Below are 26,306 nucleotides of genomic sequence, written 5' to 3' on the forward strand. Positions count from 1 at the left end.
CTGCATTATTTATAAACTGGAGGAGCAGAGGGTTCGGCAGCAGCTGCAGAGCCCTTGCGGGCCGCCCTGCCCGGCGTCACGAAGCCACCGAGCCCACTGGCACGGTGGCACCACGGCCCCGGCAGCCAGGAGGGACGATAGGGACAAGGCTGCCTGTGGGGCTGGCAGAGCCACGGGGCACCCAGATGTCACCCTGGCGTCCCCTTGGATGTGGCGGGCAGCTGGTGCAGCACGTGGGGATGTCTGGTGTGTCCCTGTGTCCCCTGCGCTGGCACAGCACCCCAACCTGCCTCCTGCCACTTCAACCTGCTCTTACCTTCCCATCCTGCCTCCTGCCACCTCAACCTTCCTACTGCCACTCCAACCTGCTCCTGTCACAACCTCCCTCCTGCAACCCCACCTCCCTCTTGCCACCTCAACCTCCTTCTTGTCACCCCAACGTGCCCGCTGTCACCCCAGCCTGCTCCTGCCTCTGCGTGACCTCACTGCAGATGGAGCTGGGCGATGGCAGCAAAGGGCTGTCCCCATGCCAGGCCCAGCCAGCCCCCTGTGGCGCACGGCTGAGCCCCAGCTGTGCCACAGCTCCGTGCACCGGGAGCAGGATGTGGCCCCAGCATTTTCTCCCACCACGGGCTCTGTTGGCTACGGCAAACAGGTTTTCCTTAAGCTTTGCAGAATCCACCCACCTCCTTCCCCCCTACGAGTCCCACCTCCAGGCTGATGGGGAGAAGGAAGGAGGGGGGGTGAAAGGCTGAATTGGGGCTTTTAATTTTTCATTATTAATTTCCCATCGACGCTGAGAGGCGCCGGGGCTGGCTCAGCCGCCCCCAGCATCGCCCCCCGCGCTCCCGCGCGCTCTCCCGGAGCTCTGCACCGGCTGAAGCCGAGCCAGGCTGCCGATAGGATTAATTCTGCATGACTGCCCATCTCCGCGGGGGGATCTAAGACCCTCAGGCCTGCAGCAATCTTTAAAATTCCTCCAGCCCAACTTAATTCCCTCTTCCTGCAGAGCTGGCGCATCTGCTGCAGTCAGGCACGGAGAGAAGGAGACGGAGGGAGAGGGGGGGACAACGGGCACCCAGGACTGCTGTTGGCTCCGGCGCCAGGCGGTGGCCCTGCTGTGGTGGTCATGGTCCTGCGTTGTCACCGTGGGGTCACCCAAAGCCACGCCAGTCACCCATCCCATCCCTGTGGGTGGTTTGTACTGGGGATGGGGGAAACTGAGTCACAGTGGGGCAGCCCTGGATACAGGGTTCCCCCCTGTTTCGCCCTGGACAGGGGATGGACGCAGCCACCTAAACTGTTGTCACCTCCCTGTCCCTGCTGGGACTCTGCAAAGCAGGAGATTGATGTAAAACCGGGTTTTTTTCATCACCTATGAGCTCTGCCCCTCCAAGCGGGTCTCATTCAGACCCCCCACTCCACTCTCACCTTCTGCTGTCCCAAAGGACAGGCCCCCAGGGTTGAACATCATCTGGGAGCACTCAGGGCCCAAGATCCCCTGGATCTTGGGATGGCTCATAGAAACAGAGCTACTGCTTGGGAAAAACAGCGTGGGGGAAAAGCCTCCCTCCTCAGCCTCTCTCCCAGAGAACAAGCACCCAGTGTCACCCGGAGGCCAGGCACACCCATCCTCATCCCCATGGGACCCCCTGCCCCTTCAGTCACCTCCGAACAGCGTCAGGACAAGGAGCCTGGCCAAGCTGGGGGGTGCTCCCCCCCAAGCCCCCGCCATGCACAGCGGCAGCCTGGGGACGGTCGCGTGTCCCCGCGCTTTGAAGGCTCAGCCGCCGCCACACCGAGGCTGGCAGCCGGCGGGCAGCGCTAACCTTCAGGGGGTGATGGGGAGAGGCCATGGCAGGATGGAGGGAGGGATGGATGGAGGGATGGATGGAGGGATGGATGGATACAGCCACCGTGCTCCAAAGCCTGCTGCACACACCATCCACCCAGCACCATGGCTGCCCTCCTGAGCTGTTGGCGCTGCCAGATCCAGGAGAACCATCCCTTTTGCCTTCTTGCCTCCAAGTTGCCCAGCTCGCCAGGCAGCCGAGGAGCGCAGCCCAGCCCAGCTGCTGGCGGAGCTGTGGATACATGCATTTAAATCACTTATATCTTTACTTTCTCCTGCGCTGGCTGTGAGATGGGCTTTTTTTTGCATGCGTAATTAGGGGGTGGAACAGATGGCGGAGGGTTCGTTTAAAGTAATGCATCCATTAAAATAACCTTCGCTGTCGGGGACTGCGCTCCAACAGGGGCCTGTTTCACCGGGGGTGGTGGGGAGGGTGGGGGGGGCTTTGCGTGGTGAGGAGGGGGGCGTGTTGGACATTAGGAAGGGGGACGGAGCGCACATTCCCTGTGGGATACATCATCCTGGATGGTGGGATGAAGGATACACCAACTCGTGTTGTCACGGATGGGTTGGGAAGAGAGCTGGGGCCAAACTAGGACCAAACTGGGGGCAAACTGGAGTTGAACTGGTACTCCTCAGGGCTCAGTTTCCATGGCAATATGATGGCAGTGAGATGGTGGGGAAGCAAAACCCAGGTTGGGGAGGATGCCAACAGTTCTTAAGGCAGGCATAGTGCTTGTGGGCACCCTGGGGTACCTTGTCCAGAGCTGCCCCCCATGGGGACTCTGCCCACCTCTGTCCCCCACCCACCACAGAACCCAAAATACACGCGAGGAGGGCATTGCCACGCAGCACCAGCCGTCTCTCCTGTTTCAAACCCCAGGTTCCTGGGAGAGGCAGGAGGGCTTTGTTCAGGCACCGGAGGAGCGGAGGCCAGAGAAAGCAGGAGTGCCCTGCCAGCTCTTGTGTTTCACTCCCAAGGAATGCCGGGGAGGGGAGGGGAACACTGCTCCCCCCCTTCCCGCCCCATTGGGCACCCAGCCCGGCTGCAGGGTGCTGAGGCTGGGAGGAAGAGGAGGGATGAAGGATGGGGAGGCGGGCGTCGCGCGGATACTGTGGTACCACCACGTGCAGCCAGGGCTGGCAGCGGGTGGGCTGGGGAGGGGGGGACACGCGATGACACACACCCGGGGTGACACGGTGATGCCAAGCACTGCCTTGGTTGGAGCAAATAATTCTGAGCAAGAGCTGCCGAGCAAATATCACACCCCTCTCTGGAAGGAAAGGAGGAGCCCCCACCAAAGGAAAGGAGGGGTACCCACTAAATTTGGGGAGTCCAGCGAGACCAGGGAAGAGCACGGGGAAGAGCGAGAGCAGCAGCAGTGCCAGAGCACCCAAGCGTGTTCAAATATTTAGTGTGCACTTGCGAAGGTGCTTCTGCTGCCTTTAGGGCATCACTGCGTTGGAAGCATCAGAGAGGTGGGAACTGGGGGGATGGGGAGCAAATGCCAGGGATGTGCTGCAGGGGGGTCTTTCTTTTCCAGCTGGGCTGGGAGGGCCAAGGCATGGGGAGCCCAGGAAGGGCTGGGGTAAGCTCAGCTTTGCCCTGAGCCTGGCCCCTGCCTCGTCGTCCCCTCCCCGGCCACAGCTCCCAGAGCCCATGGGATTGCACATCCCTCCATTCCGCTCCTCCTCCTCCTCTTCCTCTAGCCCCATGAGCTTGCTGGTTCCCCACATTCCTGCTCACTGGCACCCTGGGGTGTCCCCAAGCACTGTCATGGCCCAGGGGACAGCCGGTGGCTGTGGCAACGTGGCACATGACATCAACAGCAGCGGCGAAGTGCCGAAGGCGGCGATGTCGGGTGCTGGGGCAAGGGACCAAAGGGACATGTGGGATAGCAGGGCTCAGTGGGGACCACTGGAGAGATGCCAACAGCCAAGAGGGGATCGTGGCAGGACGTGAATCATGGGGTGACAGAGGTCCCCAGGCCAGCAAGGTCCCCAGACCCTCCATTTTGACCTCCCCAGCCCCACACACACATCAAGGAGGAGCTGCTGTGCTGGCAAAATGAAGGACACCGGGTTTTGCTCCATCCCCACACTGTCCTCTGGCCACCAAGCCCCTGCCCCACCACCCCCACTCCCGCTCACTGATCCAAAATTCCCCCTCCTCACCCCGTCCTCTCACCTGCTGTCACCTCCCCATCAAACGCGAGAGTCTCCCTTTGCCTCCCTGGGTGTTTTGCGAGCTCCCTTCGGTGCACCCCAGCACAGTGAGCTCTTCCCACTCCCCAGCCAGCAATCCGCCGGGAAAAACCGGTCCCAAAAACCTTCCCCACATCCGCGCCAGCTCTGCGGGTCTGGGGGGGCCGCGGCCGGCCCCCTGCTCGCCAAGAACAATAGCGCCTTGTTCCAGCCCGGCTCTGTCCTCTCCTCCCTGGGCAAAGCCCTGGCCACTCTCACCTCTACGTTCCTCTCGCTGTTTCCCAGCTCCCTCCTGCCAAATCCCCGTTCCCGAGTGCTTCTCCTCCCCGTGGGTCCATATTAAGCTACATTCTCCTTTCAGCTGGGTGGAAAACAGCAGTAATAACCATGTGGAGAGAGCCGTGCCCCCCACCTCCACTTCCCTCCCACTTCGGGGTTCAAATTTCATTTCAGCAAAAAAGCTTCCCCCGCCTCCAATTTCTTCCCCCAAACCGAGTCGCTGTCGTCGCGTCTGATCTCGGCAGGGGCCGTATGGATGCTCAGCTCCTCCTGGTTCAGGATCTGCTGCCAATCTGGACCTCGCAAACTGGTTCTCACACAGCTCCCGCGTAGCACCTCCCTCCCAGCAGTTATTGTCCCTCCTCAGCCACCCCAGCCCAGCTCACTCTCCTGCCACCCTGCTCCCTTGTCACCTTTCCGTCCCGTTCCACTGCCACCTTGCTCCTCTATCACCCTGCTCCACTGTCACCCTGCTCCGCTGTCACCCTAATTCCCTGCCACCCTGCTCTCTGCCACTGCTCTCCCATGGCACCCTGTTCTCCTGTTCCCCCTTCATCCCATTCCCTGCCACCCTGATCCACTGTCACCCTGCTACCCTGTTCCCCTGTGATCCTGCTCTCCCTGTCACGCTGGTTTTTTGTCACCACACTCCATGACACCCTGCCCTTCTGTCACCCCACTCCCAACGCCATCCCTGCTCCCTGTGACACTCATCTGGTGCTCCACAGAGTGCCGTGCTCCCCACTGCCCCTGCTTCTGCCCGGGCACATCCAAACCAAACCAAACCAAACCAAACCAAACCAAACCAAACCAAACCAAACCACTGACTTCACCAGGCAAGATTTATTCCTGGCGTTTTCCCGGGGGGCCAGCGGGGCTGGCAGCTGGCAGGGAGCAGAGCGTCCCTGCTGCCTCCAGCCCGGCAGCCTCCCTCTTTCCTGCAGCTGAGGAGCTCATCTCCCTCGCCCAAGGCGCTCCATCCTCCTCCAGATATTTTAGGCCCAGGTTTTGCGAGGAATGTTCAGGCGCTGAGCCCAAGCCGATGCGCTGAAGTCAGCAGGAGGCGAAGAGGGAAGAGGAAAGAGGGAAGAGAGAAGAAGGGAGAGTGTGCGTGGGGCTTGGGGCCCTGGAGGCGGCAGCACGGGGATGGGATGGGATGGGATGGGATGGGATGGGATGGGATGGCATGGCATGGCATGGCATGGCATGGCATGGCATGGCATGGCATGCTGCTCTCTCTGCCTGGAGCTTGTTGAGCTGTGGGAAGGGCAGAGGATTGGAGCTGGAGGATGCCAGAACTGCTTCACTCTCCCTCTGAGAGGATCAATACCACATTCTGCCTCTTCCTTGTCTCCCCACACTGTGCCAGGCCAGGCTGCACCAACACTCTCCCTCCGGCAAGCCATGGGATTTGGAATGGGAAGGAGGATCCCCAACACTGTCAGTCCCCTTCACTGGGGAGGGGAAGGAGGTGTTTCTGCCAGGGTGGCATGTCCCCTGCCAACACCTACCCAGACCCACCTTAGCACTCAGGATGTCCAAGCCAACCTCATCCCAATACATCAATCTCTGCGAGCACACCAAACCCTACCTGTGCACACCAAACCCTGCCAGTACACCAATCCCTGCCTGCACCCTCTGTCTTGTACACCAAACTACCTGCACACCAAACCCTGCCCGCACACCAAACTCTACCTGCACACCAAACCCTGCCTGCACACCAAACTCTACCTGCACACCAAACCCTTCCTGCATGCCAGTCTCTGCCTGTGCACCAAACCCTGTCCGCACACCCTACCCGCACATCAAACCCTGCCTGCACAGCCAACACTCTAAATGCTGCCCATGCACGTGCTGACACCTCCCACTCACACACCCCTTCCTGCTTGCACCCCACTGACCCCCGGTATCGCCTGAATACCCATAACCTACCCACCACCACCCCGGCACCAGGACAGCTCATCACCCCTCTGAGCCTGGCGCAGCATCCAGGGGGTTTCTCGCAGCCCCGAGGGAGTCCCCGGCACACGCCAGCCCCTGTCACGGCCTCGCTGGCACGCCGCGGCCGACGTGCTCCGACAGGTGAGCCCCCGGGGCAGCGTTCCTGCCTGGGCCGGCAACTGTCCCCACCGGGCAGCCGGTTTGCCGGCATGTTCCTTCCCAGCACGTCCCTCCCTCCTTCCCTCCATATCCAGCCTCTCTCGGCCGGCGAAAGGGGGGAGCCGACAGATTTTAATGAGCTCCCCGGAGGCATCGCTCCGCACCCCCCATCCTCCCGCCTCTTCCCGCACCCGGGAACCGGTGCTCTGAAACACAACCCTCGGTGGCAAGCCTGGAAAAAAACCACAGGGCACATTTCCCCCCGCCTTTTCCCTTCCCTCCTCGCCTCCCCCAGCTTTTTTTTTTGCTCTCCTGCCGATGCCAAAGACCCAGCCGGGCTCTTGTGCTTTCACTCGCAGCTGCAGCTGCCGATTTTCGCTGTAAGCCCTTGTGCCTAGAAGGCCCAGAGCGAGGGATTCTGGGACGCGGTGATTGAAGACAGCACCAGCACGGAGACCATTGCTCAGACTTTCCCTGTCTGTCGCCCCAACGCTCAACCCACAGAGAGGGAGGGAAAAAAAAGAAAGAAAAAAAGGAAAGAAAAAAAAAAAAAGAAAGATGGAGAAGGAAAAAAACCCCACCGGACTGGCGCTCGCCCCTTCCCACCCACGCCGAGAACACACTCCACTGTGCCGGCACCGAGCACCCGGGCAGGCAGCACATAGGGACAGGGTGGGCCCCCCAGCCCTGTGACACCCTGGTGAACTCCGAATCCAACACCAAATCCCACCAGAAGTGCACTGGATCCCTCCCACCATGCAGCCCACTGTACATCACCCTAAAAACTCCCAATGGGGAGGTGAGCACAGCCCAGTTATTTCCCTTTTGTGTTATTTTTAAGGAAAATAATAACAAGGCAGCTTTCGAGCCACTGTCTGCAGCACAGGGTGAATACTGGGGTGTGGGTGCGAGGGGAGATGACAAGAGCATGATGCTAGGGTCCTCGTGGGAAGCTGAACACTCACCACAGCACTGGGGCTGCCAGGATGTGCCCCAGAGCCAAGCAAACACGCTGGGAACATGTCACCATGTCCCCTCCACATGCAGAGCCCCCTGAGGAACAAAGTCCCCAGCACCCTGTGTGTCCAGACATGCCTGGGAAGGTCCCACGGGATCAAATCCTTGCCCTCCAGCACGCACACGGGGCCAAGGCATCGCTCAGCATGTGCCCTGAGGCAGAGCGGGAACAAGTCCAGCCGGGATGGACGGATGGATGGACACGCGGTGGGGAGAGAGGGAATGGGGCTGTGACCCCAGGCACCTCTATGCCGGCCAGAGGGGGTGTGCTGAGCATCTCCTGGCCAGCTGAGCCCTCACATCCCACAAACCTCCCCCAGCATCACTGGCTCCCCAAGGACCATGTCCGGACCACACGGCACATCCCAGCCACGAAGTTTGGCGGGCGGTGGGGCTGGGGAGGGGGACGGCAGCGGGGGGAGGACACACATCTGCGACGCATTCAGGGGCCATCCCGCATCCGGGCAGCCCGGCCACAGCCCAGCATCCAGCCGGCTGGCCCCAGGGGGGGAACGCTGCCATATCACCAGGCAAAAATCCCCCCCCATCCCTCCCGCTCCTGTTACCGAGCCCGGAAGAAGGAAACAGCCCTCCCCACCGCTGCCCTGTTTACCAAGAGCTGGTTCCAAGCACTCGGGAGAATAGCAGGAGCATTTCAAGGCCCTGTTTCCACTCGGCTGACACACACTATTTATAGAAGCCCACAATTCTCCCAGAGCTTTCCTCGGGATCTCAGCAGAAATAGCCTGCCCCGGGTCTCTGCTGCCTCCTCTAAGGAGGCCAGGGCAGCGCCGGCCCCCCCCCCCCGCCCAGGCTTCCCGTAACCTTCCATGGGCTTCCATGGCTTCTCCTCCGCCGGCCGCCCCGCTCCCGGCATGTCCTTGGCTACCCCGTCCCCGCCACAGTGCCAACCCCTCTCCCCCAAACCATCTCCACCTCCTGCCCGACCGGCTCCCGGCGGGCGCGCGGTGGCTCCGGCCGCTGTCCGGGAGGGAACCGGACTGGGGCTGGCGGGGTGTAGAGGGGGGGACACGCCAACAGCCGAGCGAAAGCCACCTCCCGCCTGACTGCATCGGAGCGCGGCAGAGCCCCGGGGGACTCGCACCGGGGATGGAGTTGGCCTATTCAGGTTACAGAGACATGGCAGAGCGGAATTTGGCGCCGCGCCATCCCTTCTCCAGCCCCCCCCTCCGCCCTCCTCTTCCACCCCCCCGCTCCCCACCACCACCACCACCACCACCCTCCCCTGCAAATTCCACAGCCCAGCAGGAGAAGCCAGTGTAAGGGGACACCTGGGGGGGCGAGGAAAGGGGGAGAGGCTTGGGAGGGGGGCCCCAATTCAGACCACGGGGCCCCAATTTGGACCACGCGCCCCCGACTCAGACCACGCCGGCACCAGGGTGGGAAAGCGAGCGGGGGCAGGATCCGTGCCCGTCACCCCGGGGGTTCGCTTCTGCTCTCTGTCACGCCAGGATAAATCTGGAGTGACTCCACCGCGCGCTGTGGCACACAATGAGCTCACCCCGCTGCTTTTGGGGGGCTCTCCTGGCAGCCACGGGCAGAGGGGCTGGATGCACGAGGCCACCTGGTCCTGGGCACAGCCACGTCGTCCCCCCAGCACGTAAACAAGCGGGGACTCAGGTGTCTCCACCTGCGTCGGCCTTGGGGACACCAAACACAGAGAGTCTGGCGTCAGCGTGACCCCGTGGGGTGACTCCAGCCCCCGCCAAAGCCATCGCGGTCCCCCGCGGTCCCTGTCGCAAGCACCGAGGGGCCGCGCGGGGGGGTTTTTAAATCAGCTGATCGATAAAAACAAATCAGAGGGGGGATGACAGGCACCGGAGTAACAACCGCTCGCCGAGCCCCGCGCCACGGACCACGCAACTTCACCGGCGGGGCTGGGGGAAGCCTCCCGCACGCCCCTCACCCCGCACCCTCCCGGGAGTGCCCCCGCGGGGCGGCCCACCGCTCCCCGGAGACAGCCTGCCAGAGGAAGGGGTGGGATGCTGTGCCCCGGGGGGTCCCCCACGTTCCCCGGGGAGCCCCCCTAGCCCCCCGCGCTGTTGACAGGCTCTGCCTTCTAGTGGCCGGAGCCGGCTCTGACAGCTGTCACTCACCGCTCGCACCCGGGGGGGTAGAGGTGGGGGGGTGTCCAGGGGGGACGCGGCCGAACTCGTGGAGATGGCAGCCCCCCGCCATGGGGGGCTCGCCCCGGGCCCCCCCCACGCCCGCACGCCCCTCCCCACCACAAGTGCCATTAAACTCCGGCAATTTGGCACCAACTCGCCGCGCAACTTCAGCGGAGGGGACGGCGAGGGGGGGACACATACACGCGACACGCCGCCTCCTCCCCCCCCCACCCCGCTCTGCCCAAAGGGGGTGTCCCGTGTGTCCTCCCCCCTCCCAGTCCCACACAAAGGCGGGGGTCCCCGGTACTCACCCGCCGGCTCCTGCGCTCCGCGCCCCTCGGAGCCCGCCCGCTTGGGGAGGCTCCTGCCGCCCGCCGGGGCTGCGTCCTGACCGGCCGCGGGGGTCCCGGAGCCCTCGGCACCGCTCGCCACCTTCAACGAGAGCATTTCCAGCGCCTCCTGCTCACATTCTCCCCAGGCAACTCCGCTCCTGCCAGCCCGCCCCCTCCTCCGTCCCCTGCCTGCTCTTTCCTCCTTCCCTCTCCCCCCCCCTCCACCCCTCTATTTTATTTTTTCCGGGATTTTCTCTCCCCTCTACCGCTTAGCTTATTTTTCTCCCTTTTTTCTCCTTTTTTTTTTTTCTCCCCCTTTTTTTCACCTTTTTTCCCCCTTTTTTTTTTCCTCCTCTTTTTTCTCCCCCCCCCTTCGCCTCTCACACACACACAAAAGGCAGCGGAGCGGGAGGCGGAGGGGAACCGACCTCCCCTCTGCGCCTCCGCCGCTCGCCGCCTGCGGAAAGCAAAGAAAGACACAGCGCAGCAGAGCCCTGGCTTGCCGCTGCCTCCCCCCTTCCTCCTCCTCCTCCTCCCTCCTCCTCCTCCTCCTCCTCCTCCTCCTCCTCCTCCACCACCTCCTCCCTCTCTCTTGCCTTCTGCCGCTCCCGGCTTTGTGGGGGCTGGGATAAAAGGGGGGGAGCAGAGCCGGCGGCCAGGCGCGCCCAGCCCCTCGCTCCTCTCTCCGTGCGCGGCGGGGACCGCGGCTCCGCTTCTCTCCGCTGTCAGCGGCACGGCCAGCATCCGGCACCCCGGGGAGCCGTGCAGCACCGCCGGGGCATGCCGGGCCTTGTAGTCCTTCCTTTCCCCCCCTCTTTTTTTTTCCCCTCCTTCCTTCCCCCCCCCTTTTTTCTCCTCCCAGTCGCTGCGAAGCGCGCAGGGAGGGGCGCAACGGGCGCGCGGCCGTTGAGCGCCGCCCTGGGAGGGGGGGGGACACTTCCAGAGAGGGGATGTTTTGGGGGGGATATCCCGGGGGGAGGGTAAACCCCCCCCCCCCCCCAGGCTGCCCCCCCTCCCCGAGGTCCCAGTGGGATGCGCGGGGCATTGCTGCCCTCTCCCGGGTTGCACCCGCACTGCGCACCCCCTCCTTAGGGATGCAGGATTTGGGGACACACACCCCCCTCTGCAGCCCCCCCCCCCGACAATCTGGGGTGCACTTCGTCACTCTCTCCAACTCAGCACCCCTGCGCCCTCAAAACCCCCATGGAGCCAAGTATGCCCATGGAGCCAAGTGTGCCCATGGAGCCAAGCATGTCCTTTTTTCCTTTCCCCCCCACTTTTAACTATTTTTTTTTTTTTTTTTTTTAATCAAAAGCTCTATCTGAGGCCTGGAAATATCCCTTCTGTTTGCTGACACCCTGCTCCTCCAATTTTTTTGCGTCCCCTCTTGGCCATGTCCCAAAGGGAATGCCAGGAGGGAAGGTGGTGAACAAGGCCCCTCGGGACAGTGGTGGCAGAGCAGGGAGCTGCTCTCCAACTTCCTGAGCACCTCGTAACCTCCCTCCCCACAGCTCCACGGAGCATCTCCCCAGAACCAAGTCGCCGTCGCTGTTAATGTTCCCGGAGCAGGGTAGATACAATATAATTAAAGTAGATAATACCGGTGATGTTTGTTATGACATCGTGTTTTTGTGAGTGACGAGTGAAGGGTTAACTCCAGGGAATTGGGAATATTGCTTGGCTGCTAATAACACGTGAGTCATAGATGGAATAACACATGGGTGCAGGGAGAGACACAGCACCTGGCTTTACAGCAGCCCTTTGCCTCGCCTGTGTGGGGCAGGTTGGGGTTTCATGTGTTTTTGGATCAACAGGAAGCAAGGAAGGAATCTGAACTCCAGATACACGCTGGTCACCCCAGCTTCGCTGCTAAACTGGGATGAACTGGTGAGCTGGGGTCATGCTGGGAGTTGTCTTTCAGCTGGGACCTATTGCAGCTGGAAAGGTGTCAGATCTGTCCCCTCCACGCACCCCATCGGGATCAGAAGGGCTGGGTGTGGGACTGGCTGGACTCTGCAGAGCCCGGATAAGGATGCATCGCCCCTGGAAGCAGAGCAGAGTGGAGGCCTGGGCTCCAGCCCGGTCAGCAGAGGAATCTGCACACGCAGACAGGATCACTGCAATTGCTGGTGGCTGAGTGAGCAACTTTGCAGGCTTCCTCGTCCCCTCGGCCTGAATGTCAGCTTTGAATTTTCTTGCTATTTTTAGGGACATTTCCAAAAAAAAGCCACCGAGGAGGATCCCTCCCTTCTTGCTTTGCAGGGCTCTGCGCCCCATGAATATTGCAAGGCTGTGGATCACTGTACCTGTGCAGGGACGGGGGGGGGGGGGGAGAGGGACAGAGGGACAGGGCAAGGAAGAGAGAGAGGTCGTGCAAAAAGCATGACATGGCAAGCAGAATGGGTTAGAATGTAAAATATTTATTAATTTAATCCAAAGCATTAAAAGGTCATGTATTAATCAAAGAGATGCTTAAAACTGTCAAAGTCCTTTGTCAGGTTTGAAGTGCATCTCTATAGTTATCATAAAATATATATATCAGTCTGGCGTGGAGCCCCAGGCAGGGCTGGAGGAGGAGGAGGAGTTAAATGAGGCACTTCACAGTGGGATGGACACCCCCACCCGGCCCTGGCAGACTTCCGTGGGTGCTCCACACCCCCATGCTAAACTGGGCATCTTGCGGGTCATCCTGATTGTCCCCAGGCCTGGGTTTGTTCCCTCTCAAGTCAGGCTTGTGCCCTGTGGTGGTTTGGGGGTTGTGTTTGGAGTCTGGGTTTGGGCTAGAGATGGATGCGGTGGGTTTGGGAGCGGGGTCCCCCACTTGTCCCCGTGGGTACAGGTGGCTCCCAGCCATGGCAGTGGACACTGGGGCGGGTGAGCTGTGCCCATGCCACTCGCGTCACAGCTCTGCGAGTGCTCAGCCCTGCCAGGATTTCTTTTCAGCTGGGGGGGTGGGTGGTGGAGGCGGGTCCCCGGGGCCACCCGGGTCACCCGGGCACCCTTGTTCCGTCTCCCAGCCAAGTGCTGTGTCAGCAGCGTTGGCGTGGACTTACGCTACCATCTAGTGGCTGCTTTGCCACCGCTGTCCCCGGCTCAGTCCGTGTCCCCGCAACCCGCCCCCCCTCCCCAAACCCGGGGGTCGAAGCCACCCCTGTGACCAGGACGAGGGTGACCTGCCTGGGTTTGTCCCCGGAAAGCTGTGGCTGGCTGGGCTGGGGGGGGTGGTGGCAGCTGACACCCCGAAAGCCACCAGCTCCCCGGGGTGGGAGCAGGGGATTAGGAGGCAGTGGGGTGCTGTGGGGGAGATCTGGGGGCATGGGGATAGAGGGGCGAGGAGGGCAGAGAAAGGTGTTTGATGCTTTGCTGGCATACTGGGAGTTGCCGTTGCGGAGAGCGCAGTCCAGAGGCCCTGATGGGGTTGGGGGGCGGGGGAGAGGGGAGAGAGGATCCTGCCCCTGCAACGGCTGTGGAGAGTTAGGGCACTCAGATTTTGCCTCCATAAAAGTAACTGCGGCAGAAGAGCCCAATCCATCCCCGAATTCCAGCACCGGGCTGCCCCGGAGCAGCAGCAAAACAATTCCCGATTTCTCCCAATAAAACCACTTCCGAGCAGCCCTGTGGCCAGCAGAGCAAGGCTCCCACTGTGCCCCCTCCCCATCGCCTGTGTTTGCGCTGTCACCTGACCATTCCCACGCCCAGAAAACCTCCGTCCCCAAATCCTGCTGCTCCCTCGTTGCTGTCACAGATGCTGCTGTTGTCAGTGCACAGCTCTTCCCAATTATCTGTTGTTTTTCCATGGAAAAAGGTGTCCCCTCACAGTGACTGGTGCTGAGCTGCTGGGTGATTGCAGATAAATCCATCTGTGCCTCAGTTTGCCCTCTGAGGGGACAGTGCCTGAAGGCCTGGACCAGCAGGCTCAAGCTTGGTCAAGTCTAAATCCACATTTTTGGCCATTTTCCACTGTTGTCTGGCCGTTGCTGCCTCGGAAACGTGGCTCCGATCCACGACCCAGGAGCTCTGCAGGTTCTGCCAGTCCCTGGGGAGCTGAGGCCAGGGGCCACAGGGACAAACCCCCGCCCTGCTGTGGGTGGGGATGGCTCCTTCCCGGTCACGGGGGTCCCCAGCAGCAGCTCGGGGCGAGGGGGGCCCCCGGGCAGAGTGGGAGCGCTGCGGGTGCTTCGTGCCAGGGTCTGCAGCGCCGGCCATCTGCAGCATCCCCACTGCTGTGTCCCGGCACCGGGTGGGCTCGCTGGCTCCAGACCCCCCCGCCACGCGTGGCCCGGGCTGGCCCGGCGCTGGCAGAGCAGCCAGCCAGAGCGGGGCCACATGGGCTGGGCAGGGTGTGCGGGCAGGAGCGGGGCGAGCAGGGCTCGGCACCATGGGGACGCGGGTGCTGCGGAGCATCGGGGAGAGCTGATGGCGGTGGATTAACCCTCGGGTGCAGGGCAGGGGAAGCGGTGCTGAGCTGCTCCCTCTCCCCTCTGGAGCTGCTGCAGCTGCAGCGCTGCCTGTGGTGCTGCAGGGAGCAACCAGCCGGGAGGGGAAGGGGCCAGAGCAGAGCCCCCAGCTCTGAGCTTTGCTCTTCCCTGCAAGCCCCCAACCCAAGCTCTGAAGCAAAAATGAGCCTGCAGCACCTTTGGAGGGGTCCCAACCTCTTTCCCCACCTCCCCATCTCTTCTGGCCCCAGGGTGGACCCTGCTAGGAGCTGCAGGAGCTCTGTGAGGGGTGACCCCGGGCGCGGGGGGTGGCTGTGCCAACCCGCAGTTGTCCCTCCACCCCTGATCAATACCGCCCAGCATTAACATAAAATCGATGTCCCTCCCCTACCCAGCCTGTGGTCACCCCGCAGCAAAATCCTTTAAGCCCCTCACCCCTTCTGCCGGCACCAGTGCTGGGAGAGGACAGAAGGATGGGAACCAGGACAGCGGTCTCCCCTTCCTCCCTTCAGCCCCTTCACACAGGTACCTGCAGCCTCAGGCCCCACTCTCTATCCCCGAGAGCTGACACAGTCATGACAGCAAAATGGGGGACACCCTCTGGTGACCATGGCGTCACAGGGATTATGGTGGCACAGCCACGTGGAAAAGAACGTGGCAAATCCACATGGGTCCTGACCCACTCCTGCCACCACCACTGCTGGGGACAGGGCCCTCGGCTGGGGTGGAGCAGGAGCTGTGAAGATGCCTGGTGGTACCCAGGGATGGTGGCATGTTCCCAAGCCTCCTGGTATGTCCCCAAAGCCTCTGGTATGTCCCCAAACACCTCAGCATATCCCCTAAGCCCCTGGTATGTCCCCACATCCACTGGCATTGGCCCCGTGCCCTCCTCCTCACATGCCCAGCGTCTTCCCCACAGCCTGAGCCCCCCCTGGCTGGGGTGGGGGCCAGTCCCTCCTTCCCATCAGTGCTGAGGAGTTCATTACCGGCACAGCTGGGCCCTGCTGGGGAGGCCAAGCTGCAAGGAAAATTAACCTCTTCCTCCCCAGCCTGCAAGCACGGGACCCCTCCCTGTCACAGGTGGCAGGAAGGGACAGTCCCTTCTCGGGGAGTGCTGGGGGGCTGCGGGGTGTTCTGCATGAGGGCAGCTTTGCAAACCCAAATGCTTCCCGACCCAGCGTTTCCAGGCTTTTAGTCACAAAGGAAGTTGGTGTGTCCCCTCCCCACATGGACTTGGGGGCAGGGGGGACTTTCTCTGCTCACTCGCATTGAGGAGACCCCCCAAACCCATGCCCTGGGGCTGGAGCGGGCGAGGGGGCATAACTCAGTCCTGGCTTGGCTGAACCTGGGAGCCCCCACCATGGGGATGGGTGCTCCCACCCCAAATCCTGTAACTCAGTGTTGTCCCCCCAGCTCTAAGCACCCCCCAGTGCTCATGCCCATCCGGGGCAGCCTGTCTCTTTTGGGGTGGGGCAGGGGCAGAAGGACCTGGGCTGCCCCCAGTTTGTTAGAAAGGTTTTATTTCTCTGTATTTACAGACTTCACTAAAAAAAAATAAACAACAAATCCCTCCCCTGCCCTTCCCTTCCGCCCCCCCCCGGCACTGTCCACCCACAGCCCTGCCCTGGGGGTGCAGGGGTGCTACTGGCCATGGGGCACAGGACTGGGACTCGAGAATGGGAGTGCCTGGAGGGGCAGCAGACAGGGTGGCCCCCTCCGCCCCCAGAGCCATTAGAGTCACACTGACACGCTGACTGTGCCCCCCAGACCCCCCTTAATTCCTGCTGCAGCCGGGACCACCCCAAGCGCTGTGGGGCTGACCCCATCCCGTACCCTCCTCCTGCCCCCTCGGGGCAGGAGGGAACAGCCCCTGGGGCAGAGCTGCCCCCACCCTGCCTGGGCCCCCCAGGACTCCTCGTGTGCCCCCCTCAGGCCCCCCTGTCCCCCAGTGCACGCAGAGGTGTATGGCTTTCAGGACTTGGCTCTTCTATAAAGCAGAGGAGATAAGGCAGAGGACGAGGGGGTCCCCCAAATACAGGGACCTCTTGGTGGGGGCGGTGGCTGCTGGGGGGAGGCATATAAAATCTTATAAATTAAAGGAGATATAAAGGGCGGGAGGGTTGAGTTGACCTCCCACAGGTCAGTGCCAGGATTTTGGGGGGCCGAACCCCACCCAGCTGTGCTCCCAGAAGAGATTGGGGTTGGCATGGGGAGTTCCCCCCAAGCCCTCTGCTACTGAGGGTCTGGGGGTGTCTGGGGGATTCACGGGGGTTACTCACACTCCTCCTTGCAGCCAAAGCCCTTCTCAGGTTCAGAGCTGGGTGTGAAGGCAATAAAGGGAGTGGGGGAAGGGCGGGGCTGGGGGGCACAGTTCTGTCTCCTCTCTGAGTCAAACAACCTTGTGCAAAGCCCTGTGTCCTCCCTGGGCACCCTGAGCACCCCTCACAGGCGTTTTTGGAGGGGCACAGACGAAGGAAGCAACAACCTCCTAAAGAAAAGAGGAGATTCACCCCAAAGCCACCCCAGAGCTTCCTGGGGGTGCCAGCGCTGGGTCACTGGTTGTCCCCAGGCTGGTACTGGGGCTCGGTGGCAGTGAAATAGTCCTCGAGGAAGGACTGGAGGTACTCGAAGGTGGGGCGTTCCTCGGGCTCCCTCTTCCAGCACTGCACCATCACCTCATGCAGGGACTGAGGGCAGCTCCCCGGGCACTGCATGCGGTACCCCCCGCTCCACCTGCTCCAGCACCTCTCGGTTGTTCATCCCTGTATGACAAGGACCTCCCGCTCAGCGACAGCACCCCCACGGGACAGGCCAGTGGGGAAACTGAGGCATGGGACAAGCCTTGCTGAGGAGAGTCAGCCCCTGTCTGTGCCCTGCCCGGCTCACCCCAAGGGTGCCCCTGCCCCAGTGGGCCGTACCTGGGTAGGGCACCCGGCCTTTGGTCACCAGCTCGGTCAGGAGGATGCCAAAGGACCAGACGTCCGACTTGATGGTGAACCTCCCGAAAAGGGCAGCCTCTGGAGCCGTCCACTTGATGGGGAACTTGGCACCTGCAACGGGAGTCAGCTGAGCCACGGCTGGGGCTGCACCTGTACCCAGGGTACCCTGCATCTGGGGCACCCACATCTGGGGACATCCCACACCTGGGACCGTCACCTGAAGCACCCTGTACTGAGGGCATCCTGCACCCAGGGTACCCTGAACGGGGGGCACCCTGCACTAGGGGGGACCCAGCAGCCATGAAACCCTCTGCCTGGGGCAGCCCACACCTGGGACACCCAGCACCCGAGGCACCCTGCACTGGGGTACCCATCACCTGGGGCATCTGTCACTCAAAATACCCATAATTTGGGGTGTCCATCATTCCCTGGTGCACCATAATTTGGGGCACCCACTGCCCACGTCACCCAGCCTTGGGGGTGACCATCTCCAGGCTAAGGGTGGGACACAACAGGGAGGACGCAGTGCAGAGGTTCCTACCCTGCCGCGCCGGTGTACTCGTCGTCCTCAATGAGGCGAGCGAGGCCGAAGTCAGCGATCTTGCACACGAGGTTGTCTCCCACCAGGATGTTGGCAGCACGGAGATCCCGGTGGATGTAGTTCATCCGCTCAATGTACGCCATGCCCGCTGCAATCTGAGGGGGGATGGAGCAGTGAACACCCCCAGTACACCCCTGGGGGGCACCCCCCACCCTGTACCAGCCCCCCGGTACCTGGGCAGCCATGTCCACCAGCTGGGGCAGCTTCAGGTAGCGACCGTCCCCATCCTTCAGGAAATCCAACAAGCTGCCTGCAGGCAGAAGGGGTCCCCATCAAAGACCCCCAAAACCCAAGGGTGCCCTCCCCTGTGAGCCCCCCTGCCCTGGCACCATGCCCAAGCAGGTGCCCCCCGCTCACCCTGGCTCATGAACTCGGTGACGATGAGTAGATGGGGCTCCTCCGACACCACAGCGTAGAGCTGCACCAGCTTATCATGGCGCAGCCCGCTTCATGATCTGGAGCCTCCTCCAGGAAGGCCTCAGGGGACATGGTCCCCGCTTCAGCGTCTTCACCGCCACCTTCGTGGTGCCATTCCATGTGCCTGGGTTGGGGACACAGAGTCACCACGAGCCCAGGGGACAGCCAGCCTGGTGGGGCCAGGATGGAGGGGTGTGTGGGTGCCTGTTTGCATGCTTGTGTGAATGGATGGATGGATGGATGGATGGGCAAGAAATCAGGACAGGGCAAGGAAGGGATCCCTTGGCGGGGATCAGGATCCCACTGCGTCCCACCCAGGACAAGGAGTTCCCCTCACCCCAAGGCACCCGTGAGCTCCTCTCCCAAGACCAACCTCACCCCATTCCCAAACCCTTCGTGGACTCTGTGCCAAGTTTCCATCTCCCCCACACAAGTGGGTACCACCTGCCACTCTGTGATGCTCCCTGCCAGGACAGAACAAGGCTTCTCCTGCCCCCTGTGCTCCCCCACCTTACCCATCCACACGTCTCCGAAACATCCCATGCCAAGTTTCTTGTCGAGGGTGATGGATTCCCGCGCTATCTCCCAGGCGTCCTTAGCTAATCCCAGGGTCTGGGGCTTCACAGCAGGGCATGGGTGGGTGAGCAGATGGCACAACCCGTCGTTGTACTCTGCGGGGGATGGGGGGCAGGCAGGGAGGAGGAGGGAGGCGATGTGATGGGATGAAGGCAGCATGCATGAGTGGAGGAAGCAGGGGACGCCAGAGGAAGAGGATGGTGAAGGTGGGACCCCCTGGCCTGGTCTTGTGGTCCCATCTGCAATGGGGGTCTGCTTGCCCATGCAGAGGTGACATGGGGCATCTGGGGTACCCTTTGTGAACCCAGAGCAGGACATGGGGTAATTCCTCATGCCAGCAAATCGGTGTCTCTCAGCCTGTCCTGGCAGGCAGGAGCTTTTCCTGGTGGAGTGCCAGGCCTGGGGGTACCCCCGCACCCCCCCTGCCTCTCACCCTGGCTTGCCCATCAGACCCTACCCATCCAGACTTCCCCGAACTGCCCATTTCCCAGCTTCTTGAGGAGCTGGAGGGACTCGCGGGGGATCTCCCACACGTCTTTGGTTTTGACTGAGAGGTCGGCCAGTTTGGGGGTTCCCTTGTGGCACGGCACGCCCAGGCGGCAGCACAGCCCAGCTGCCCGCTCTGCAGCACCGGGCAAGGGGACAGGAGTCAGTGTGGGCACAGACCCCCACCAGCCCTTTGCCCCACTCCCACCACCCCAGGCATTGCCAAGGCTCCTGTATCACCCAGTCACCCCCAACACATAAATGCACCCCCCTCCACCTTCCCCTAGGGACAGCCCCACAACCCCTCGGCTGGGCTGGACCCCTAGTCCCCCCAGCTACACCCAGGGAGTGGGTGATGCCCACCCACTGGAGACAGTGGGAACCCCCTGCACCCTGGACATGGAAAAGGGGAGACCCTCAGGGAGTCCCCCAATGCCACCACCAGAACAGCCCCCTCCTTCCCCAGTTCAACCCCGTCAGCCCAGTCTCTTACCAAAAGGTCTTCTGAGCTTTCCCTACCCCTCCTATTGCCCCCTTGTGCCCCCACCCCACCCTACCTATATAATGCTGGACCAGCTGCTGGACGGTGCTGAACTGGGCACGGGTGGTGATGTAGTACCCCCCGTTGTCCAGTTTCCGAATCTTATAGTGCTTCACATGGTCTCCCTTGGCCTCATCCCAGTCCCGGATGGAGAGGGAGTAGGCACCTACGAGGGGATACTGGTCAGGGAGGGATGTGGGGCACAACCCCCAGTGTCTCCACCCCTGTCCCTCTACCTTTCGTCGTCTCACTCTCCCGAATGAGGAAGGTGCCCCTGAAGTTGCCGTGGCACAGGAGCTGCCGCTCTGCATCTTTGCGCCCGATCTTCCCGAAGTACCACCTGCCATGGTGATGGGCTCAGCACCACGAAGGCACCGCCGAGGGGACCATGGAACCTCCTGCCAGCACCGTGGCACTGCTGGGGCTCACAAGGACACCTGGGCCTGAGGCAGGTGGGGTTGGGGTTTGTCTCCATCCCTTTCCCCCCCTACTCACTCTTCTGCCTGGATGGAGTCCACAGGGGCCACATAGTTGCTGGGGATGTAGCCCGTGGCACCCGAGCTCAGCGACCTGGCCTCCCACCAGTCCCCCTCCCTGGGCAGAGAAACAGAGAATGTGGAGGAGGAGGGACAGATAGACAGACCCATCCACCATGTGCCTCCTCACCCTGCACACGGCCCCGCCAGACCCCACTCTCCCCCACCCATCTCTGCTGAAACCACCCATGACTCGTGGCCCTGGTACTGAGCAATGGAGCCAGGCAGAGCCAGGCTCCTCAGCCTGGGTCCTGCGGTGGGTACCCAAGCACAAAGGCACCTCCCCGGGGTGGTATGTGGGTGCTGGGGGTGCAGGAGGTCCGGGGAGGCTCACGTGTTGTTGATGATGTGGAATTTCTCCCCTTTCTGGAATGTCAGGTCATCCTCCGTCCTGGCCTCGTAGTCATACAGGGCGATGAACAGCGTCACCCCCCTGCCTGTGGCACATGGAGGGGACCAAAGTGACCCCAGAGTCCACAGCCCAGGGGTGCAGCTGGACACCCCTCCCCATCATCTAGCCACCCTGCTGACCTGTGATGCCCCCGCTCCACGTCTGCAGCACGTTGGAGGTGAAGCCCCCTGGCTCCGCGAAGGACGGGGCCAAGGGCACCGCTGGCCCCTGGAAGTTGTTGAAGTCAGGGATGCGGGTGAAGATGGCCTCTGGCTGCGTGGGATCGGGGTCGTACTGGGAGGCAGGGGGCTGGAGAGAGCCCCCCTCGCCCCCTGCCTGCCCTTTGCCAGCCCCCTTCTCTTTGCAGGGCACACAGCCCATCCTGGGCACCGCCTGTGGGACAGAGGGTCCGTGAGCCCCACGCCCCCCGGCAGGGCACACGTGTGTGCACACATGGGTAGAGGCACTGGGGTGCACCCCTCTGGCCCCAGGAGGTCCTGCCACCCCCCAGCTCAGCACGCTGGACCACACTGGACACTGGGGTCCCCATGGGCACTGCCAGTAGCGGGGACCCACTGCGAGGAGGGCTGTGCTCCCCATGTCCCCGCGGCACCCGTGGGTGCTCCATGGCAGCTCCACTCACTGCGACGGCTCCTCAGGTCACTTCAGCTGCTCCATGTCACTTCGGGGAGGAGAAGAGGCACCTGTGGACACCAGGGAGGATGTCAGGTGGGGGGCAACACTCTTGCATGGGCTGTAACACCCCTCCATGGGATCAAATACCGCTGTACAGGCTGCAACACCCCTGGGTGGACTGAAATACCCCTTCCGGGGCTGGAACACCCCTGCACATGCTGAAACACTTCTGCCAAGGGCTAAAATACTCCTGAATAGGTTGAAACTCCCCGTAACAGGATGCAACACCCCTGCCATGGGCCATAACACCTCTGCACAGGCTGCAACACCAACGACGTGGACTGCAACACCCCTTGCATCGGCTGTAACACCCCTGCACAAGTTACAACACCCCCGCACAGACTGAAGCACCCATGCACAGGCTGTAATACCCTGCATGAGCCGTAACACCCCTGCATGGGCTACAACACCCCCTCGCAGGCTGCAACTCCCCTGCATGAGCTGAAATGATCTGCGTGATCTGAAACACCCCCACAAAGCTGCAACACTCCTCCCAGGGCTGCAACACCCCGGTGGGGGCTGAAACCACATCCTCAAGTGGGTTTTTCTCTCACTTCATCCTCACCACACTGCTCACATCCCTCCAGGGCATCTGTGTCCCCGAGGCTGAAGAACAGCCAGGCCGGGTGGGAAGGAGCCCCCGAAGCGTCCCCATCCCCACACCCTCTGCTTGACGGCAGTGGGTGTTTTGGGGTGGAAGGTCCCCACTCACATCACTGTGGTCAGGACAGGCTCTTCCGGCCGCTTGTGGCGAGAAGGTGTCACAGAGGAGGAGGAGGAGGATGGGGAAATCGGACCTCTCCTGTCATGGCTGCAAGGAGACGTCCATCCCCAGCCCTGTCATTGCCCTGGCTGCCGGGCACCCACCCACACCAGTCTGCCCAGTTTGCTCTGAGCAGAGCAATCCAGTCTGCAATATGCCAGAGGTCACTCTGTCTCCAGCTGAGAGCAGAGGGAAGGAGCAGGAAGGTGTCCTGTCCTCTGCACTCCAGTGAGCAGGAGGAGGCAAAGGTTTTGGGGTGGATGAGATGTTTCAGGGCAAGTTTTCCCCATCATGGTCATTGATTCCCTTTCCTCTCTCTCAGTAGGGGTGGAAAGAGCCCAGCTCTCCCCTTCCACCTCTGCTTTCAACACTGGTGGTGTGGCAAGGCCACAGCCATTGCTGACAGGGTAGCATTGCCAAACCTGAGCAAACTCGGCTGGTTGGGGATTTTATTCCTGATGATAATTGGTGCCTATTTAAACTGATGAACAACCCTGGCTCTCACAAACTCTGTCCCACCTGGGTGAGAATCACCCACCCGCCACATTCAGAAACTTCCCATTTTGCTGAATTTCAGTGCTGAGCAGGCAATGGAGATACCACAGATGCCAGAAGGGATGGGGACGGGGATGGCACGGAGCATCTTCCAGGCAAGTGCAACCTCCCAGTATCACAGCATTGAGGGTTTAGGTGCTGTGCAGCAGCACTGAACCCAGGCTTCCCCTTCCCTGCACACCCAAAAGCCCCCTGTGCTCCTCCCAGGGTGGCCCAGAGCCATCCCTCACACCGTCCTTGGGGAGGGGACGCAGCCGGTGCCGTGTCCGATGATTGCGCGCTGGTGTCTGGCTCCAGCTTTCCCAAAAAGGAGCTGCTGGAGCTGGGGAGCAGATGGCAACTGAGCCCTTCCTGCCCTGGCTCCACCAGCACCAGTCCTGGCCGAGCTGCCAGGTCCCGCCCCGCACTGAGACCCGGCCAATTCATCACCCCCATCCCTCCGGGCATGGCTGGGCACGGAGCAGCCACATCCCTGACTGCCCATCCATCTGCTCCCCAGACCCCTGGGACACGGGGCAGCTCAGCCTCAGCCCCGTCCCCAGCTCCTAGGCAGGGCACAATGTCCCCTGCACACACCATTGTCACCCCGCATGTCATCTACAGCGCTGAGGTACCCCTGGGGTCACCTCCATGCCCTGCCTTCATTCCCCTCATGGGAACAATAGCAGTGGAGAACTCAGGCTCTGGGGGGATGCAGCCACACAGAGCAATATGGGGGTGCTGGGAATGTCACACCCTGTGCCGTGGAGACAAGCCACGGTGGCATTTGCCAGGCTGAGGGGGCCATGACCCCCTGGGCAGGAGGCAGCTACCAGAGGAACTCACACGGCACCTACGCAGTGGGAAGAGGAAATAGCAGGAGCACGGAGCGGGGCAAGAGGGGGAGGAAGAGGATGGTGCTGTGGCCACCAAGGGGCGACAGGACTGACAGGACCTCAAGCCCTGGGGATAGTGGCAGCTGGGAGGGTCAGGCAGGGATCACAGCAGGGCTGCAGCCCCCTGGCCATTCTGAATCCCCCCATGCCTTGTCCCACACCCTCACCCTGCACTCCCCCGTGGTGATCTGGCTCCCACTCCCTCGGAAGAGGAACTGAGAGGGCTGCACAGCACAGCCCAGCCTGGTGCCGCCGAGGTTCCTCTGTCACCCTGTCGCTCTGGAGTTCCCTGGTCCCAGCAGGAAAACCGAGGCATGAGGCAGCTGCAGCGCAGAAGGGGAAGGTGGCTCGCTAGGGGACAGGACCTGGAGCTGTGTCCCCATCCCATGCCCAGGACCCCACAGACCTGGGGAGGGGATAAGAGGCCACATCTGTCTCCCCTGTCTGCTCCTTGTTCCAGCACGGTGGCAGATGGTGGCGTGTACCTGCCCCTTCCCCACTGCCCCCAGCCCCAAGCCCACCCAGAGGATACCTGGAGACGGAGCCCTGCTCGAGTTCCAGTCCTCCCAGCTCACCCAGGGCCTGGTGAGTCCCCTGTGGCTCCCAGTGGGAGCAGGTTCCTTGAGAACAAGGGGCGCAAGGAGGGATGACACCCATACCCCGCATGCCCACAAGCAGGGCTATTCCCCGGGCTGAAAAATGAAGAACCTGACACCCCCAAAAGTGATCTTCTCCACAAGCCCACCGGTCAGCCACCAGGCCCATGACAGGGGGGTCCCCTCGCCCCCATCCCTGGCAGGAGATGCTCAGGAGAGAGGAAGCCCCCCTTCCCCAGCTTTCCAGCCCCATCGCTGGTTGGGAAAGCAGGATTTCCGCTGGAAGAAGAGCAATTCCCGGATCCAAGGGGCTGCAGGGGCGGAGGGAGGGAGCCAGCCAGGGCTCCAAATACAATGTCCCGGGAGGAGCGGGGTGGGGAGGGAATTGTGCAGGGCAGGAAGCAGCGAGTTCCTGTCCCTCCTTGGGACACACCAAGGATCAGGGACGAAGCAGAGCTGCAGGGAGTGGGGGGAGCATCCGCTCCGGCCAGGGCCTGAGCCCCCCACAGCTCCCCCCAGCCCCAGCCACGGAGAGCTGAGCCTCCAACATTGCCCCGGAGCGCTGGGTGGGCTGGCACCCCATGGGCACCTGCAGGGACGGAGGGCACAGGTGTGTGTGTGTCCCCCAGGGTGCCGTGGCCTGTCCCCTCCCCAGCGTGTGGGTCCGGCACGGGTGAGGGCACCGCATGCTCCGCAGGGTCCCCGACATGGTGTCACCCCGATCAGTGCCGGGATGGTGAGCTGCGGCCGGTGGGTGCCCCCAGATCTTCACACACACGGCAGCCCCCCGCTAACCTGCTGCCCCCAGGATGGCGAGGACGGGGGTCTGCTCCCACCCCCAGGCATTTCCCAGGGAAGCAGTGAGGGTGCAGTGAGGGCAGGGCCCCCAACAGACCCCACCAGTGTCACGGGACCCTCTGTCCCCACAGCTCAGTGCCCGTCCCATCTGGGACCCAGAGCCACCCCAGACATGGAGGGGGCATCTCTCGGCAGACCACGGCAAAGGGATTAAGAGACCCCCTCGCTATTACAGGGGTGAGTCCCCCACCACCCTACACCACACACCGCACACGTACCTCCTACCGCCACCCTCCTGCTCCGGCTGGCATGGACCCCCCGCTCCACGGGGCTCCCGGCGGGACCACCGGCTGGGCAGCCACGGCAGCCCCCGCTTCGCCCAGCGCCGGGGGTGTCGGGGCGGGAGCCGTGGGAGAGCGGGAGCGCCCGGCCGTGAGCTTCCCCTGTCTCTTCGGCGGCTCTGGCAGCCGAGCAAGAGCTTCCCCTCCCCTCGCCCCCCCTTCCTCCCCGCGCTCGCAGCAACGCTTCATTGTACCAGCCAGCCCAGCCGGGGTGGCTGCTGGATCACCCTCCGGACCAGCCTCGGATCACCTCGGCACGCTCGCTGGGGACCACAGCCTGCCCGTGGAGGTGGTACAGAGGGGAACAGGCATCAGGGGGCCTCTGGTCCCCAGTAACACAAGGGGACACTGGCGTGGATTCCCAGGCTCTGCCCGCTGGGATTTACGGGGCGTGTGCGGATCCAGCCTGTGCCACGGTGGGGGCTGCCTGCACCCGTCCCCAAAGCCTGACAGTGCCTCCCTGAGCTCCCCGAGGGAGAGTCCCGGGCAGGGGACAGCAAAGGGACATCAAATTGGGCACAGAGCGCTGTGGTCCTGCAAGGGACAGGAACAAGTTGCCCATCTGGTGGCAGGACACACACAGCCGTCCCCCTGTGCCCCAGGGCTGGCTCGGACCCCCAGCAAAGAGTTCCCAGTGCTCCCAGTCTCAGGATCTGGCTCGATAATGCCACCCTGTAGACCCTCTGCTGCCTCCTGCCCATCACCCCGGCATCGGGGCTGCTTGAAAAGACCTCAAGGAGCTCTGCCCTCCCACCCCAGGAGGAGAGACACAGCCCCGAATGCCCCACTGCCCATTTCTCCCTTCCAGGTGCAGACCAGGTGTGACAACCCATCCTTAAAGGGAA

General features: G+C 62.4%; 2 protein-coding genes across 2 annotated transcripts in view; both read right to left on the reverse strand.

The window, feature by feature from the left end:
• The window catches only part of AHDC1 (AT-hook DNA binding motif containing 1), a 48,863-nt gene extending 38,233 nt beyond the window's left edge, over positions 1-10,630 (reverse strand). Inside the window, 2 exon segments of the mRNA XM_048326942.1 lie at positions 9,894-10,014; positions 10,511-10,630. The gene's annotated coding sequence lies outside the window, so the exon portion shown is untranslated.
• Positions 10,631-15,936: 5,306 nt separating this feature from the next.
• On the reverse strand, positions 15,937-25,581 carry FGR (FGR proto-oncogene, Src family tyrosine kinase). The gene is given in 16 exon segments (XM_048327206.1): positions 15,937-17,073; positions 17,075-17,112; positions 17,269-17,400; positions 17,455-17,461; positions 17,839-17,985; positions 18,064-18,140; positions 18,248-18,332; positions 18,335-18,387; positions 18,390-18,431; positions 19,341-19,505; positions 19,927-20,076; positions 20,147-20,250; positions 20,406-20,504; positions 20,781-20,883; positions 20,978-21,541; positions 25,399-25,581. Coding segments are annotated over 15 exon segments (1,833 nt in total). The 5' UTR covers positions 21,438-21,541; positions 25,399-25,581; the 3' UTR covers positions 15,937-16,902.
• Between the last annotated feature and the right edge of the window lie 725 nt (positions 25,582-26,306).

Source organism: Corvus hawaiiensis, chromosome 23, assembly GCF_020740725.1.
Source record: "Corvus hawaiiensis isolate bCorHaw1 chromosome 23, bCorHaw1.pri.cur, whole genome shotgun sequence".
NCBI lineage: Eukaryota > Metazoa > Chordata > Aves > Passeriformes > Corvidae > Corvus > Corvus hawaiiensis.